The sequence below is a fragment of the Malaya genurostris genome, chromosome 3 (assembly GCF_030247185.1).
Source record: "Malaya genurostris strain Urasoe2022 chromosome 3, Malgen_1.1, whole genome shotgun sequence".
NCBI classification, from domain to species: domain Eukaryota; kingdom Metazoa; phylum Arthropoda; class Insecta; order Diptera; family Culicidae; genus Malaya; species Malaya genurostris.
In genome coordinates, this window is record NC_080572.1 from 36,581,287 (window position 1) to 36,599,491 (window position 18,205).

The 18,205-nt window shown below is 37.4% G+C and overlaps 3 protein-coding genes across 4 annotated transcripts; all 3 read left to right on the top strand.

The window, feature by feature from the left end:
- The first annotated feature begins 9,001 nt into the window (after nucleotides 1-9,001).
- LOC131437454 (vacuolar ATPase assembly integral membrane protein VMA21 homolog) lies at nucleotides 9,002-9,557 on the top strand. Of its 2 annotated transcripts, none has more exons than XM_058606820.1 (2): nucleotides 9,002-9,191; nucleotides 9,282-9,557. In XM_058606820.1, exons 1-2 carry the CDS (start codon nucleotides 9,150-9,152, stop codon nucleotides 9,555-9,557), a joined length of 318 nt encoding a protein of 105 aa, XP_058462803.1. In that variant the 5' UTR covers nucleotides 9,002-9,149. The 2 variants fall into 2 exon arrangements, with proteins under 2 accessions (XP_058462803.1, XP_058462804.1); XM_058606821.1 differs by having other exon boundaries at nucleotides 9,002-9,179.
- Nucleotides 9,558-9,621: 64 nt separating this feature from the next.
- LOC131437452 (protein Exd1 homolog) lies at nucleotides 9,622-10,979 on the top strand. The gene is made up of 3 exons (XM_058606819.1): nucleotides 9,622-10,248; nucleotides 10,454-10,561; nucleotides 10,629-10,979. Exons 1-3 carry the CDS (start codon nucleotides 9,622-9,624, stop codon nucleotides 10,923-10,925), a joined length of 1,032 nt encoding a protein of 343 aa, XP_058462802.1. The 3' UTR covers nucleotides 10,926-10,979.
- A 4,839-nt stretch (nucleotides 10,980-15,818) lies between these two features.
- On the top strand, nucleotides 15,819-17,989 carry LOC131436796 (proteasomal ubiquitin receptor ADRM1 homolog). The gene is made up of 3 exons (XM_058605714.1): nucleotides 15,819-16,022; nucleotides 16,198-16,764; nucleotides 16,825-17,989. Exons 2-3 carry the CDS (start codon nucleotides 16,211-16,213, stop codon nucleotides 17,573-17,575), a joined length of 1,305 nt encoding a protein of 434 aa, XP_058461697.1. The 5' UTR covers nucleotides 15,819-16,022; nucleotides 16,198-16,210; the 3' UTR covers nucleotides 17,576-17,989.
- Nucleotides 17,990-18,205: the final 216 nt, after the last annotated feature.

The following is an 18,205-nucleotide window of genomic DNA, read 5'->3' on the forward strand; positions in this document are numbered from 1 at the left end:
ACACGAGTGGCACGATTTTCAGAAAGTCCGTCCAGCTACTTGGTTTCGCTGATGATATTGATATTATAGCACGCAACTTTGAGAAGATGGAAGATACGTACATCGGACTAAAAGCTGAGGCCAAGCTGATCGGACTAGAAATCAATGTGTCAAAGACAAAGTACATGAAAGGCAGGGGCTCGAGAGAAGATAACGTCAGCCACCCATTACGAGTTCTGATTGGTGGTGATGAAATCGAAATGGTCGACGAGTTCGTGTACTTGGGCTCATTGGTGACTGCCGATAATGACACCAGCAGAGAAATTCAGAGACGCATATTGTCAGGAAATCGTGCTTACTTTGGACTGCACAGGACGCTTCGATCGAGCAAAATTCGCCATCGTACGAAGATAACTATCTACAAAACGCTGATTAGACCGGTTATCCTCTACGGGCATGAGTCCTGGACAATGCTTGCGGTGGATCAACGCGCACTAGGTGTTTTTGAACGGAAGGTGTTGCGAACCATCTTCGGGGGAGTGCGGGTGGAAGACGGTACGTGGAGAAGGCGAATGAACCATGAACTGGCCCAGTTGCGCGGAGGACCAACCCTCGTCCAAACGACCAAGGTCGGGCGGTTACGGTGGGCCGGGCATGTTGTTAGAATGTCGAAGAACAACCCGGTTAAAATGATTCTCGATAATGATCCGACCGGTATAAGAAGAAGAGGTGCGTAGCGGGCAAGATGAATCGATCAAATTGAGGACGACCTGCGGACCCTTCGTAGCTACCGAGGCTGGCGGCGAACAGCCATGAACCGAATTGAATGGATACGCCTCCTGTATACAGCAGAGACCCGCGTGGTCTACTACTGAAAGAGTAAGAGTAAGTAAGCTAACATATATCAAGTTAGGCTAAAATATATTCATTGTAGGAATGTGCCAGTTATTATGGAGATAACAATATGAGGATGTGATTAAGTCCTGGCATTACACATTCCTTTTGTGGAATTTGGCCTTTCTGTTTCAACAGACTTCGCAGCCGATTCTTAGTGTACAGAATCATTGCATGGCTAGTACTATGGATCCTACTGACACTAAGAATCCTTCCAGGTCGGGGCTCGAACATACGACAACTGGCTTGTAAGACCAGCGTCCTATGCATTGAACCGCCAACCCGGGCGATGTGATGGTGATCTAGTAAAATGGAACATATATTTACCACTGAATTTTTCACTTCCTTTCTACGTATCTATCAACAATATTTGAATGTCAAGAGTTTTGGGATTTAGGCTTTTTCCTTAACGTGCATAACCACGATTTTGCATTTCAATCTTATAATCAAAATACCCTGTCAAGCCGCCCACTGATCGTCTCGGCTTCTACTGGCGTTTAAATCGAGTTTTATTATAAGAATCTTTCCACGGAAACAACCATCTGCCTAATGATAATCGATAGCAAAACAAATTATCTCACGACCAACAAAGCACGCTCAAGAACTATTTACTCACAAAGCGACTTGCAGTAATACGAGCACAACAAATACAGATTTCATCAATCTACATTTTTATTCATTCCAGACGTTTGAAATATGATTTACTAATAAACCGGTACATGTTAGCGAATATTAAAGTTAATTGTAATTGTAATCATAGCATGTTTCACCAGTACCTTAATCATTTATTTATTATTGCATTTTTATATAATTTATATATTGGTGAAGTCATTTGAAATTCGTGAAATCTGTTTAAAAATGTACAAAAATTTGGATTGAAAAATATTCGAAATATAAATAATTTAAACTGTTCTAGTACATTTGCACTAAAAGTAAAATAATAACGGCAATCACGATCGGGACTTTTCACTGAATTTCAAAATTGCAGCACATCACCAACATTCGGGGTCATACACGTTCATCTGAGTTCCTCAATGGATTTCAGATCATTCTGGCAAATACAAGTAATAATACCCCTAGGTCCTATACAAATGGACCGTTAATGTTTGGTTCACCTAGAGTGACTATAATCAGAGTGGCGACACCTGTTCGTTTGGAATGACAGCTACCAGTTCCAAACTAGCAAACGACCTGTCAATGTAAAGCTAATGAAATGTTTTTAATTGTTGCCAGCATTACGGATGAGATGTCGTCACTCGTGTTATAGGCACTCTAGGTTCTCCGAATAAACAAGTTTGCCTGGCCCGTTCTTCTATTCGTCTTTGACAAGTTAAAATTACTAAAAATGTCACTAACTAGCAGCATTGGTTAATGTTGTTATAGTTACGATAATTTTATTATTTGCATATAAACAATTTCCCATATTCAAACCATCATTTTGTTTTATAGACTCTCGGATAAGCTGGTTTAGATTTTTTCTTAAATCTTATAAAATATTAATGGAGATTTCTTAATATTTTAGAACCCAATAAAACGTTTCCATATGTTTCCTGAATGATATTTATTTACTCAAGAATAATCTGTTTATGGCGAAAATTAGGTTGGTTTGAGATGTTTTCGCGTAGACCCAGGAAAAGGATTCAGCCGTCATCCTCAATAAAGGGCGCTATCGCTGCTAAGAGATTCAATGCACTTAATAGCTCACATACCACAACCGAGTGGATATAGAAGACACCATCCTGCGCTATATAAATTATAATTTTTGTGACGTGAACTGGATGTTTTGTCTTGTTTCATGCTATCCAAAATGATCCATGATTTGAATATCATGTTTATATCAAGAAAATCCCTTTATTATTGAGTACACGTGAGCCGGTGTTTAATTATCGTTCCAGAAAGGACTTATCGTTATTGAAAAAACACTTTAAATAAAATGATTATTTCTTTATTTAAGTAACATGCACTAAACTCTCTTAGTAGACATCACCGGTGCCCTTGTCGCTAACGTTCTGCGATTTAAGTTGTTGCTGAAATCCATCTGGAACTTAATCGATTATCTGATTGTTATAACCCTCGACTCCACCGGTTGGGATCCATCCATAGTGCTTTCTGTTCATTTTTTTAAGCTGCCTTCCATACAGTTTCACCTCGACGATCCGCAATATGCTGCTCTGAGACATGATGCACTTACATCACAGACTAACAGACAGGACACTCAAATTAGATTCTTCAATCATTTTAACGGCCATTTTGAATATTCCTTTAGTTGGGACAGTACTCGCATATGGCATGATGGCGCCATGTTACCCTATCAAAAACATCCTGTCTGTCATCTAGACTGTGTTTATTTTTTCATTTACCAACAGAGTTGCCATTCATTACCTGTAGTATATTGATTTGTATACGTCCATGCGAATTTCATGCAGGATACAGATTTAATACATATTGCCAAAACTATATACAGAATTGTGCCTACTTCTCATCCTTCAACGCAATACAATACGAACCCGTTTTGTTACAATATTTACTTACTTCTGGTCTGCCGCCACTTAATTTCGGGTGAAAATTACCAACACAATCAAAAATAGTCTAGATGAACAACGTTGAGAGAAATAAATGGTTACCTTCCAACATCGCTAAAAATGTTAAATATATTATCAACGTAATTCAATAATTTATTGTGACGATACATTTTCAAATATTATGATGAAATCAGGCATCCCTCCAAGCAGCTGATCGGTGTTGACAAACGAGGGGGAACCAACTGTAAAAAACTCTTACGTAACACAAGGGGTGTGCCGATAGTAAATAGTTCGCGCAGTACAAAATAGGTGGAACTAGTGCATCACGAAAAATTATTTTTATAAGAATTTACTCATACTGTCATGTCTGTTAGTCTGTGCTTACACTGAGCCAAACCCTCACATTAGTTTCATGTGAAAAACTACATAAATATAAAAAACAGCCTACCACATAACATTCATTTGCATCATAAAGAATACAAATATACATTTACAATTTTTAAATGGAAGGTCGAAAACTTTTAAGTGTGCAGCACTTACTTTTTATATGTGCAGCACTCAAGCAGATTTTGTTTCAGGTGTGAAGCACATACATATCATGTGATTGTAAGCTTCAAAATAGCAATGGCGGTAATTAGCAAGATAGAAGTTAGCTTTAGCAGGCTTGAGATTCTCGAACTGAGGTAAATTACTTGAGTTCTGGAAGGTAAATTAATACTTGTAATCGAATATCATAATAGAAATTATTAGATTATGTTTTAGAATACCAAATATTGCCCAATTATTCACGATAACGGTCGAACATACTGAAAACCTACACTGAGCCAAAATCTCCCATTGGATTTACGTGAAAAATCACATACTTATTCAAAAAAGCCCACCACATTATATTCATATGCATCGTGTAACATTTATATGTTAATTTATAATACTTAATTGAAATTTCGATAACTTTTAAGTGTACATCACTTACGCCTTATGTGTGAAGCACGTAGACAGACTTCATGTGTAAAGCAAATATAAATTACGTGATTGTAAGCTGAGAAATTGTTTGAAATAAAAATGGCAGTAAGTAACGAAGAATAGAGTGCTCGCAGATTTAGGATTAGAAATTGTTTGTTTGATCTTTTACGTAAGTTTATACGAGCTATCAAAAAATAATTCTAAAAATAATTATATTTAACATTTTTCAGAATGCTATATAGTTCAACGGGGAGCAATACTGTCGGACAAAATCGACTTTTTCGTTTCATGTAGGCAACGGAATGCTACTTTTATATGGACGTTACAGTGTACCAGTTATAATAAGTATCAATTTAGCTTACATATTCGTTATTAAAAAATTAGAAAAAATCATTTTAAATATATGAAGGAAACGTAAAATCATTTTCATTCAATAAACATCAATAATATATCAATAGACAAGCATTTGATTACCATTGAAAAAATACATAGAAAGTAAATGAAATACCGATAAATAATATATGGATTTCATATAAGACCCATGTGATATACTAATAATAGGTAGGTGAAATTCACATAAAACATACGTGTTGCCAACATTGATTTTCATTATGTGGGGCACATGGCTGTCATATATGGGAAAATTAACTTTTACGTGCAAAGTATTATGGAAAATAATCATATGTTTTTGTTAGAGTGCCTATAACCAGAGTGACGACATCTTATCCGTAATGTTGGCAACAATTCAAAACATTCCATTAGCTTTACATTGAATTGACAGGTCGTTTGCTCGTTTGGAACTGGTAGCTGTCATTCCAAACGAACAGCTGTCGTCACTCTGATTATAGTCACTCTAGTTTTTGCATTTGAATACTAAGTGATGTTTATTTTGAGTGTACAAAAACTACGTGGAATTACGATGATTTCTTTTGAAGTATAATAGAGGATATGAAATGTTTTGTTTCAATGTTTCAACAATGTGCATCTCATCATAATCATTCATGGAGTGTCCATAAGAAATACTATAAGAATAATGAGCTCTTTGGGAAATATATGTCTCACTGAATGGAAAGTTAAATAATTTTCCTTTAGTCAATTAAAACGATAGAATCATTTGCTTACTATTAAATCAACATATACAAGATAAATGAGATTCCGATAAAAGATATATCGGCTTCAAATAGAATGCATGTGAAATTCACATAAACCATACGTGTTACCATCAATGATTTTTATTTTATGAGTCATATGATTATTATATATGAACTAAGTAGTATCTACGTGTAAAGCATTATGGAAAATATTTATATGTTTTTGCATTTGAATACTAAGTGATAATTTTTGTGAGTGTAATCATGCTCGTTCAACACGCTCTTTTAACATAACTCATGGTTTGAGTTGCGATTACTTAAATTCATAAACTGGAACAATATATCAAAATTTGAGTATGGATTTGAGTAAAGTAAACTCGTTGCCATGAGTTCTCCCGCATTTATTCATACATTAGAGTAAGCGTTGAGTTTTTAGACATTTGAGTGAAAAAAATACTTCTTGCAGCTCAAAGCGTTTTCATTCTTGGAATATTCTTATCGAAATAAAGAATGCGAGAATACATCGTTCTCCTTTGCCGTTTCTAGATCCGGTTTTGAAAACATAAATCAACGTCAATCATCGATGTTTTGTGGTTTCAGTTATGCTTAGTGAAAAGCCCAATATAAGGATATCAAAATAATTTGATTTTGACTCCAACCCGTTCAAAAAGAAACGGATTTGAATCACTATTTTGCGCATTCAAAAGAAAGAAGAATAACTTTATATATGAAAATAACGAAGGAACGTTTCTTCATTTCGAGAGCAAGGAAATTTAAATTTTGAGTTGGACTTACTCAAATTTTGAACAAAATTTTTTTTTCTTATTTTGAGTAAAAATTACTTTTGACAATTTCTTCCCTTAACTCAAAAATGAGTAGATAGGTGGTAACTCAATTTTTTTTTGTTGTGTCACTAACGTGACAGGCTAAGGCCAGTGATGGCCCATCTTGCCCCAACTCAATTTTAGAGTACGTGCACTTTTAATAGCGGCCCTTACACGAGTCATTAAAAATGTCATTAGTAAAAAAAAATCATTTTAATGAACGTGTAGTGGTGCACTAATGACGAAATTTCTAACAAATTTGAATTACATCATTTAAATGACATCATTTAAAATGACATTTTTAATGTTCGTGTAAAGCTGCCCTTACACGAGACAATATTATTGTAAATACAAGGAGTATTGACAATACTTTTTATCGTGTAGTGGAAACTTCTTTGGATTGACGAAAATATTGTCAAAAAATCAAAACTGCTCATCAATCCTACAATACTTTCTCTCCAGAGAGGAAACAGTTAAATATGTATTATGACCGTTTCTCTCAATGTTACAATATTCAGTTGCAATATTTAAAGCTCCAAACGCTTGATTTTTTCGAAAAACGCGGGCTCAAGTTACCAAGCCAATTGGATTGACGGTATTGACAATACTTTGGATTGATAATAATATTGTCACGTGTAAGGGCTGCTTAAGGGCCGCTAATGAATTTGAATGATATTGAGCAATTTGACGTCTCAGTTACTCACACCGATGCAGAGTGCGCAGATCTATTCATATACGAAATTAGAATGTGTGCGAGCCGAAGTCAAAGTTTGATGTGGGTTCAATTTTACACTGAGGTAAAACATTTTTGACTCATATTCATACACTGCGAAAAATGCATATAGAAATTCGTAAGCTATGAACTAATGCACCAAGTAGAAGACAGTTCCATTGCGTGATGTAGAGTTTCATGAACGATTTTATGTCTTTCTCAACTGTTCTCTTGGCATTGCAGTGTTTTTTATTGCATATATGTCTTCAATAATTGGCACGATGCGGCTCGACAAAATTCACTGGGTTATTTCGACATACTCACACTCTAAGACAAGACCTGACAACTGGCTTCTTATTCTTCCTTCCGAATCATCCTTCTCGTCATTTTCGCACTGTGGAATAAATACCAACGTATCGGCTACAGTGTAGCCATATTTACAGATTTTTTATTAACTATGATAGGAAAAATATATTACATTTAAATTTTTAGACTTTAGGTTTTTGATTTGAAATGAACATGAAAAATGTTTTGGTGGATGCATTTCTTTGTTACATATTAATGCTTAAAAACAATTAATTTAGTTTTGATGACAAAACACGAAATATCTCATGTTGAACGCAAAATCGAATCCATTGTTGGCGTATTACCGGATCTTTTGGAAACCGGAAAAAGTCAGGTTTGGATAGAAATGCTTAGTGCGACCACAGTGTGAAACACAACAGTTCATTCTTCTCGTTATACTGAACACACTTTCAAGATTACACTAATTTAACAAATCTTTTTTGGTTACACTTTAATTCACTAAAAAGAAAAACGGCTTGATGTCTATTTTAATTACACAGTGCTTCCACTATAAACATTTATTACCAATGAGATTGAAAAAAGTGAAACATTCTCCGAAAGTTTTCATTTCATTTGTGAGCTAAAATTATACATTTTAATAAACTTGTTTTCTGATTTTCTTTATACTTGGCATCATTGCTCGCGTACCCTGCAAAAGTTTTTTCTTTTCACAATGTGCAGGTAGCAACATCAAATTCAGCCAATCAGAAACTGGTCCATTTTGGAACAAAAGCAGCCCCCCCAGATGTCAGGTCTTGTCTTAGCTCACACTAGCATCATAAATCAAATAAACATAGATTTCTCACTGTACGGTGACACTAACAGCACCTCTAGTGACAAACGGGTGTACTTTTTTCCATTAGCTACTGTGGTTGTGTTAAATGCGCAGGCAACTTTTTGCATGCATTTTAGGAGCATTTACGCACCCATTCTCCACCAGACGGTGCTTTTAGTGTCACGGGTTGCTCAACTACATTACTATTACACTGGGAAATCTATGTTTATTTGATTTATGCTAGCATTAACCCAAAGACATCATATTAACAAGATATCCAGCTCTCACATTTCCCGAACAAATCATTGGCAACATCCTTTTTTGCGAACATGGTGCCCTCAGGCGAGTTCGCATCGAATCTTGTACATAGAAGTAGGGAAGAGAAATGTCAAATTCGTGCGCGCCAAAACAGCAGCACTGCGCACCCATACAATTGACATGATATGTTGAATGTGATGCCGTGCGACGGCGTTGCTGAACTGAAGATGGAGATCGTTCCAAGCTGACAGGGTCTGATTAACCTTTCAACTACTGAGAATAGTTACACCAACACATTCGCACGTGGATTGGACTATGTCACTCAGTTTTGAGTTATGTTCAATGAGGGTGTAGAGCCCAGGGTTACCAGGTTTGCCAGATTTTTCTCGCTTCGCCAGACACTCAAACTAACCAGATCTTTTGCCTGATTTTCCAAATTTTCCTAGATTTTGTCAGATCTCGCCAGGTCTTTACGGCTTTGACCTCTATACGATAGGTGGTGAGACCTTTTTTTGTTTATTTTTGCTCGCTGAAAATGAAGCCCGGTCAAAATTTCCTTGTATATAGTAGACCCAGACAAATCCAGATAAATTGTAGAGTCAGAGACAGATTTTTGAAAAAACAACCTGGCAACTCTGCTGGAGATAGATGTTGCAGTTTGAAGTAACAAACATAAAAAGTTATGATTTTTCGCAATTAAATTTCGTTATGTGTAAATGGACATAATCTCTGAAAAATCGTAATTAAAACGATCAAAAGCCTTGAAGATAAACTCACAGTGTGAAAATGTCTAGATCCAAATCAAGACAGCTACAGGTTAGTAGAAGTGTAAGTATAATATATTTCACACCTTAATTCCGCCGCACATGTCAGATAACACCTGACCCGATATTTTCATATCATTGCATCTCTTTATAGGAACAAAACGTTGAATATCGCAACTTTCGAGTAGTTTTCTTCTATTGTACTTTGATAATTGTTTTGCCGGTGGTTACATTTTTTGGGTCCAAGTATTTTTTGTTTGATGGTTTTCTTCAGTTAGCACCGGTCAGTAGCAATATTTATTCGGCAGTCTCTGCAGTGATCGCACTACACATCGCCCTTGGTTTATACATATACCGAGCTTATTTCGATAGTGAATCGTCAAGTTCAACACCTGGTGGCTATCAGAGATTATCTCAAAAACAAGATTAATATTATTCAATAATTTTATCGAATCAACATTCCATTGCAAACTTTGTATTTCTTGTTCAAAATAATGGACAAACTGGACTTATTTAAAGGGCAAATTGTACTTCTCGAGTTGGAAGAAGAATGTGTAATTGGCGAGATATTACACATCGGGGCAAAAAAGTCATTTGTGCGGTTGCAAAACGTTCGCGACTTTCAAAGTAATTTACCGATTTGTGGCAATCAAGACTATTACAGCTCCGAAATTAGAAACATTAAGATCATAGAACAGAGTAACCCATCTGAAACAAACAGTACGAGTGAGATTGTATCATCGATTGCCGCTCTGTCTATCACCCGTATTGATCTGGAAGATGTTCAGCAGATATTCGATCAAATAACTGCTCACGTTTTCATACATCAAACCGACATAAAATACCACGACGCAATAAAATACTTGAAAACCCAAAAACTAATTGCTTTGGCCATGGAAGGGATTGCTGGTGGTCGGCATGCCACCGCACCATCGCTACTGTCCATTGCCACCACGGAGAGAATCTACGTGTTTGACGTCATGTGGATGAATATAACGAATGACCTGAAAGCGATTCTGGCTAGTTCGAAGGTTCGTCGTGTTGTTCACAACGGTCGATTGTTAGAGGATGTGCTGAAACATCGATATGGAGCTCCTCTGGGAAAGTGCTTCGATACGTTGGTAAGTAGAGTCAGTAAGCTACTCTAATAATGTCCGTAGCGTTTATCAGTACAATCTTGTTGCTGAGAGAAGAAAAAGGCATAGACGAAGAGCTACATAGATCGTTGCAGCATTTTGTAGGAAATTTGATATTTTATTTATGACAGTCGAATTGTTCTGTTTCCTCGCTTTGTTCTAAGCATTGAAAAAAAACTTCCACACACAGGTTGCTCATATTGCCACAACCGAAAACTACGACGACCGGAACGAGCTAACCATTCAACAGTGTTTGTCTAAGTACTTGAATTTACCGAGCAACTTTTTCAATGGAACTGTATGTTAATTTTTTATTGTTATTAATTGATGGTCGCAGTGTAACTATTACGTGTATTTTCACCCAGGTAACATTTGCCAATCGGCCGTTGAATGATATCCAGCGCAAGGCAGCTGCCAAAAATGTCGCCTTTCTACTAACGTTACAGGACTACCTCGTTCACGAAGTGATGTTGGAGTCATTTTATCGCAGCTGCAACCGATATGGAACAAGTTTAGCTGGTGGGGATGAACACTTCACGAGTATTATGAAACTATCCAAAGGACGAAATGAAGATTTGATCGAAATTGACCGGTTTAAATTAAACATCATAAAGCGCCCCATCACGAATACGAATGTACTGCCGCGGTCTAGAGCTGAGTGAGCTAGTAATGTTGATTTTTGTTTCATTAAAGTGTGTGTGTTTGACTGGTCATTAGTTATGCAATTTTATACAAAATAATGAACAGATGACAGCCTGTGATAAGTAGGATATGGTTTATACATAACACAGTGGTCAAATATTGTTAAAATGAGAAAATTAAGAGAGTTCTAGACAATCAAACATTGGACGTTTCAAATTTTTATGCTTCAGTTTGATCAGACCCTGTCAGCTTGGAGCGATCTCAATCTTCAGTTCAGCAACGCCATCGCACGGCGTCTCATTCAACATGTCATGTCAATTGTATGGGTGCGCAGCCCTGCTATTTTGGCGCGTACGAATTTGACATTTCTCTCCCCTACTTCTATGTATGAGATTCGATGCAGACTCACCTGAGGGCGACATGCTCGCAAAAAAGGATGTTGCCAATAATTTGTTCGGGAAATGTGAGAGCTGGATATCTTGTTAATATGATGTCTTTGGTTTGATGTAACCGGAAGTCTTAATAATATAATTTATGAGGCACACTGGTTACGCTCTAAGATGTCGATAGTAAACCGGATGTCTTATTGCATTAGTTCTTATTCTTTTTCCAAAGCACTATCAAACTAATTCTACATTTCCAGCTTTTGTCACTAAGCCAAGGAGTATTAGGTGTGGTAGTGTGTTAATTAGTTAATTTAGTGGGATTTATTGAATGGAAATACGTGTTGATTATCAGTAGCAGGTTCAAGATACTCGATTACTTCGAAAGCTAGATTCCAATAACTCACGAATATTACGTTGAAAGAAGTTCTCATCTGTGTTCGGAAATGATGTTTTTTGCTTTCGCTGTACGTGCGGGTTGCTGTCTTGGTGAAATTTGACTTTCTCATGTTTTGTATAGCATTCTAATCGTTTTTCGAGCAGTGCTAGGTTCAATTTCTTCATTTGCTGTCTGTCGATAACAATTAATATTTACACTATCCCCTGGTTGGAATAGATTATAAACCAAAACACCAAAATATATTCTTTTATCACGATCCGGAGCAGAACATCTTTTCATGCCGAAAAAGAAAATTTCATTCAATGTGTTTCGCTGTCTTTCGTTGAACTCACGAGAAACCCATTTCCGACATGAATCTTTCCCGTGACGATTAGGCAATCAGAATTGACTTGACAACTAACCTTTAACCTTTCTTTCATTTGTTTTTCGATTAGATGAGATTCAGCAACACTTTTTCATAAAACAAAGTTATTATTCAACAATTCTCGCAAATGTTTTTTACTTGGTAAGAATTTAAACATACTCATTTGACTAAATGTACTAATTCGGAATTGACAATACAACAATGGTATTTTTACTGGCACGTGATGTTACTGCGAAAAAAATTAACGCAATAGTTTCGACGGTAATCTAAACCCTGTTCATAAAAACATCTATTGATAACAGCCCGCCTTTTCAACTAGCACTCCTGGTACAAGTCATATTACTCTGCTAGTAGCAGTTCATTCTCTTCGAACTCTTTTCACCTATCAGGCAAGATCACACTGCCTATCCAATGAATCGCCAACGGTCTCAGTCATACTCCAGATGACCTTTAGCACCTCATAGCCGTTCATGATTCGGTGGCGTAAGCTCTACAGGTAACTCAACTTCGCCAATTGATATATTCTGTAATTTTATTTTGCGTCTTCGACTCATCAGTGCATAGCAGTTCATGGTTAACTGTCACATCACTCAGCAGTTCAACATAAACCGCTAAGCTGACTCTACTTGAGACACAATGACTGTACTCCAACAAATCCCTGCTTCATCAAAACCGATCTAATAGCCATCGGCATCACCATCCTTCTACCTTCTAGCATAAACCAAATAAACATAGATTTCCCAGTGTAATAGTAATGTAGTTGAACAACCCGTGACAGCAAAAGCACCGTCTGGTGGAGAATGGGTGCGTAAACGCTCCTAAAATGCATGCATAAAAATGCCTGCGCATTAAACACAACCACAGTAGCTAATGGGAAAAAGTACACCCGTTTCTCACTAGAGGTGCTGTTAGTGTCACTGTACAGTTGGAAATCTATGTTTATTTGATTTATGCTTCTAGGTTGTAACTAAGACAAGACAAGATAGCTGACTTCTTACTCTTATTTTGTTCGCTTTTCATGGGCCCTGCTGAGTTATTAATGATATTTCCCATTGTACGGAGACACTAACAGCGCTTCTAGTGAGAAACGGTTGTACTTTTTTCCATTAGCTACTGTGGTTGTGTTAAACGCGCAGGCAATTTTGTACATGCATTTTAGGAGCATTTAAGCACCCATTTCACACCAGTCGGCGCTTTTGGTGTCACGGGTTACTCAACTACAGTACTATTACACTGGGGAATCTATGTTTATTTGATTTATGCTGTATGTGAGTAGCGATATTGGCAGTACAGCCAATTTCTTTTATATATTAATGCATGTTATTTACATTCCCTTATTCAAATAATAATAAGTCATATTAACAAAAATTTTGTTGTTTTTTGTTTGGTATTAAGCTATCCAACATTTGGAGATTTTATAAATATCTATTTAGAGTTCCTACAATAAATGCATGTTGACTGTTGAAATTGATTCGCAAGCTGTATTGAATATTTCAGAATACGAAAACAATTATTGTATTGTTGAATTTAGTTTATTTTGAGTTTAAATTTCCTTCAAGGGTTTTCACTAATCTTGCTGCAAAAACTGCGAAATACGATGAGAATAACCCCGTGGTTGTTGCGAGTAACGCAGCTTTTAGAATGGGATGGATAACCGCGAGAAAATCCTCAACCAACAACCTCCTGTGTTAACCAAAAGGAAGAGACGGATATCTTAAGGAATACTCCTTTCAGTAATCCTCTCAGAGCGGATAGTATCTCTGTGAAAATCTTCACCAAGAGAAACCAAAACCTTAATCAAAAGACTGGACAACACTAGTAATAAAAAAAGGCATTTCGAAATCTCAGCGATAATATTTTATCAAAGACATCATATTAGGCCCTCTGACAGCTCACTTACAACCACAAATGCAAATGAGATTGGTTTGTTTACATCAGGAAATGCATGCATTAAACACGATTCAGACGATCAATCAACTTCCGTCGACGTTCAGATTATTTTTATTAATTTTTTTAGCCGAATATTGCTCACGTATCCGACGTTAAAATTTTCCGTGAACTTGATGTAGTGTCCTTTCATATGAATTGCTTACAATTAATGTTGTTGTTCCGTAATCGTTCCATGCAGGCGATAGTCGTTTGATGCTGCGTGTGAATCGCTTTAAAAATTTGTTTTGTTTTCATCAGGAAACGTGTAGGCCACCCATTTTTCAGTAGGGCCGCCGTTCATTTTTCACTGGGCATAGAAACCTCAATTAACAAGATATCCAGCTCTCACATTTCCCGAACAAATCACTGGCAACATCCTTTTTTGCGTGCATGGCGCGCTCAGGCGAGTCCGCATCGAATCTAGTACATAAAAGTAGGGGAGAGAACTGTCAAATTCGTGCGAGCCAAAATAGCAGCACTGCGCACCCAAGCAACCCAGTAAATCCGAACATCGGACGCATCGTGCAAGAAAGCTTTTGATTGCGTTTCTAGCTTGCATAGTGTATCGGCAGAACAAAAGAGTGAAGATATACCAAAGCAGAGAGCGGATGTCTGATTACTCAGGTGATGAGATATATCGGGGTTGGATTTCCAACCTCGAACATAGGGTCAGAGTTTTTCTGGCCCTAAGAGGCGAATGACCTAAAGGTTAAAGCCTCTATGATCGGAACAAAAGAATGTTTAACACTCTTTCACACCCTATCGGGAAGATGTCGGCTCGAAAATGCCTTGTTTGATATTCCTTCGCTCTGTTTCTCTAGCGATGCATAATGTAAACATTAAGCTTTTTTTTATGTCGACGCGGTTGATGCAAATGGTGCAGAATTGTCCGATGACGGGCCGATTGAAGCGGTACGATCGGCCCTATATCGTGCTCAATCGGACCGATGATCGGACTTATGCGGGTCTACAAATTTCACTGGGAATTGACATGATATCGACCGTCCCACGACCAAAGGGCCTAACTGTAAATGCGAGTTTCTCTTTGTTTACTTTTTTTTTCGCGTATTACCAGGTTGATTTTATATTTGAAGCTTAACTTTTCGCATAAGTTCCTAACCAAAACAACAAACCTTAGTTGGATATTGAAAACTTTGAAGAAATTTTAATAACAGCTTCGTAATAATCGAAGGAGAAAGTAACCACAGAGAGGCTCTCATTTCAGTTAGGCCCTTTTGTCGTGTAACGGTTGATATGTTGTATTTGACGCCATGCGATGATGTTGCTGAACTGAAGATTAATTTTGCTCCAAGCTGACAGGGTCTGCTATAGAGCAATTCCATACGAAATCGAAGTTCGATTTTTTCTTGTATTGTCTCATTTGGCTCAAATAAGCTCAAGGCTATGCTAACTGTTATTCAAAATCAATAGTTAATCCGCAAAATTTGTTGCTAGTATCATTAGTTTTTCATCTGTTGCTAGTAGAGTGACTATAATCAGAGTGACGACAGCTGTTCGTTTGGAATGACAGCTACCAGTTCCAAACGAGCAAACGATCTGTCAATTCAATGTAAAGCTAATGGAATGTATTGAATTGTTGCCAACATTACGGATGAGAAGCCGTCACTCTGGTTATAGGCACTCTAGCAAAAACATATGATTATTTTCCACTCTAGTTGCTAGTATCATTAGTCTTTCACACGAAAAATAAATGAATAGAAATGATGTGATTATTTTTGAGTGTATACGGACAATGTATAACAAAATTTGTGTGTAGTTATATAAACCTTGATAGTAAAGTAATCGTTGCCAACTTAAATCAGCTTAAAACAAAATATGATTTTTGAATTGTCACTCCCATTCTGCTACAGAAGTCGAAAGCAAGATAGTAATCGACCTAAATTTTTGTCTTTCTCGTATTGAATGCACTCGAATTCTAGCGTGAAATTGCTAGGAAATAATAGAATTGCAAATCATTGTAATTTCACCTAGTGCAAAACCTCGACGGAATTATCTATCTCAGAAATTACTTCAGTGAAAGGTGAGTAATTGGAAAATTACAAGCGCTCAGAGAGGGAGAAAAGTAGAACAGCAGTCAAGTTTTCCTATCCTCAATCTTGAGTTTCCAATTTAGTGTGGTTTTGTTATGAAAAACTCCTGCCATTTTAATACCCAAAGATTCTGTTTTTATTTTCTGGGTAAAATTGTGTTCTTAGAAGCGTGAAAGCTATGAGCGGACCAATATTTGGTAGCAGCAGTGCCCTTGGAGGTAGTTCCGGTGGGAATCGTCATTTGGTGGAGTTCCGCGCTGGACGGATGAATTTGGTCAACAAAATGGTTCATCCAGACAATCGAAAGGGTCTAGTCTACGTGTACCAGGCGGACGATGGTCTGATTCATTTCTGCTGGAAGGATCGTACTACTGGGAACGTAGAAGACGATCTAATAGTTTTCCCCGATGATTGCGAGTTCAAGAAAATTGAAAATGTCAAAAGCGGACGTGTATTTTTGCTAAAATTTAAGAGTTCCAGTCGCCGTCTGTTTTTTTGGATGCAAGAACCCAAAACGGATAAGGACGAAGAATGGTGTCGCCGTATCAATGAAGTAATCAATAATCCACCGTCATCGAACAGTTTAGGTGGTGGTTCTGGTCGCGGAGGTAGTGGCAGCGATAACGGAGATTTGCAATATCTTATGCAGAACATGTCGCAGCAGCAATTGATGCAACTTTTCGGTGGTGTTGGCCAAATGGGTGGATTAAGTAGTCTTTTAGGTTCTATGAGGTAAGGTTCGGCATTTACATTATTGAGAATATTGTAACATTCTAAGCCTTTTTTGAACAGTCGTTCTTCGTCAGGCAACTCGAGCAGTCGTACAAGTGCTACCACTCCTTCCAGTCGCAATACTCTGTCTTCGAGCAATGCTGGTAGCGGAATAACAGTCACAACACCGACTGCCGCTTCAAACTCTCCCTCTACACCAAGAGCTCCCAGAAAAAATGCAACTGATTCTTCTAAGGCTAGTGGAACCACTACTGCAGTTCAATCTGCTGGAACGGGTACAGGCAGTGCATCAGGTGATGGAGGAAACCGTGTGCGCTTGGCTGATCTACAAAATTATCTTGCTGAAATGAACCCTGCATCAGGCGCTGGTGCTGGACAAAGACGTAATATAGATCTTTCGGCTGCAGTCAATTCAGAATCCCTTTCATCAGTCATCACCGTACCGGAACAAGTGGATGCCCTTATCGAACATCTGCCCCAAATCGAAGGAGACGACAACAAAAAGCAACAATTGAAAGAAACCTTATCTTCGCCACAATTTCACCAGGCTTTGTCCATGTTCTCCAACGCGCTTCAGTCAGGACAGCTAGGTCCTGTTGTTTCTCAATTTCAGCTCAATGCGGAAGCCGTAGCTGCTGCTAACAGTGGAGATCTGGAGCAGTTTGTCAAAGCACTGGAGAATGCTCACAAGCAGAAGGAAACGGAGAAGAGCAAATCCACTTCAACAACGGAGAAAGCCAGCGAAGCCAAGGAAGAGAATGGCACCCAAACGACTAAAGCCGACAAGAAGGATGACGATTTATTGGATTAGAGTTTTGTAATGAACATCCTAAGGCACGGCTCATAATTATATCATTTTACTGATTTATTGTTGCTTTGAAAAAAGTCGAAATTCGTATCGTATCGACTGAGTGTATTGGAAAAAATTAAAAAAAAACTTAAGTGGTAAATGAAAGGCAGTGCCAATAAATCAAAATACGCGGAAGAATATTGGAGTCTTTGTTTACTATCGTTCGCGTCTGCACAGCTCAATTTACCTTATCGAATAATCGTTTCAATCATTTCTAGAGGAGCGAGCAAATATGGGTGTTTGATCCTACAACTAAGCGAAATGGTATGCTACTTGTATACCAAGTTCTTTGCAGAAAGAAAAGTCCGAAATTATAGGAAACAAATAGGAATTTCAAAAATATAGAAAATAAATGTGTCAACAATCAAAACTTTTTTTTTTTTTTTATTTGCTGTGTCACTAAAGTGACAGGCTAAGGCCAGTGATGGCCCATCTTGCCCTTGTATTGTTAGATTATAATTTAATTTTGTGTTTTAATTCGATTGTGTTTTTGCACATGTATTGTTCATTTATTTTCTTGTAGGTTATGTTTGGTTGTATTATTATTTTCGATTATTTTATATTTTTCGATTGTAATTTCTTTTACATTGA

Bases quoted from the DNA above. Each gene is read 5' to 3' on its own strand.
- LOC131437454 (XM_058606820.1), top strand. From the start codon at position 9,150: ATGTCTAGATCCAAATCAAGACAGCTACAGGTTAGTAGAAGT. The intron at 9,192-9,281 runs GTAAGTATAATA...ATCTCTTTATAG, and splicing joins AGCTACAGGTTAGTAGAAGT to GAACAAAACGTTGAATATCG.
- LOC131437452 (XM_058606819.1), top strand. From the start codon at position 9,622: ATGGACAAACTGGACTTATTTAAAGGGCAAATTGTACTTCTCGAGTTG. The intron at 10,249-10,453 runs GTAAGTAGAGTC...TTCCACACACAG, and splicing joins GAAAGTGCTTCGATACGTTG to GTTGCTCATATTGCCACAAC. The intron at 10,562-10,628 runs GTATGTTAATTT...ATTTTCACCCAG, and splicing joins GCAACTTTTTCAATGGAACT to GTAACATTTGCCAATCGGCC.
- LOC131436796 (XM_058605714.1), top strand. From the start codon at position 16,211: ATGAGCGGACCAATATTTGGTAGCAGCAGTGCCCTTGGAGGTAGTTCC. The intron at 16,765-16,824 runs GTAAGGTTCGGC...TTTTTTGAACAG, and splicing joins AGTCTTTTAGGTTCTATGAG to TCGTTCTTCGTCAGGCAACT.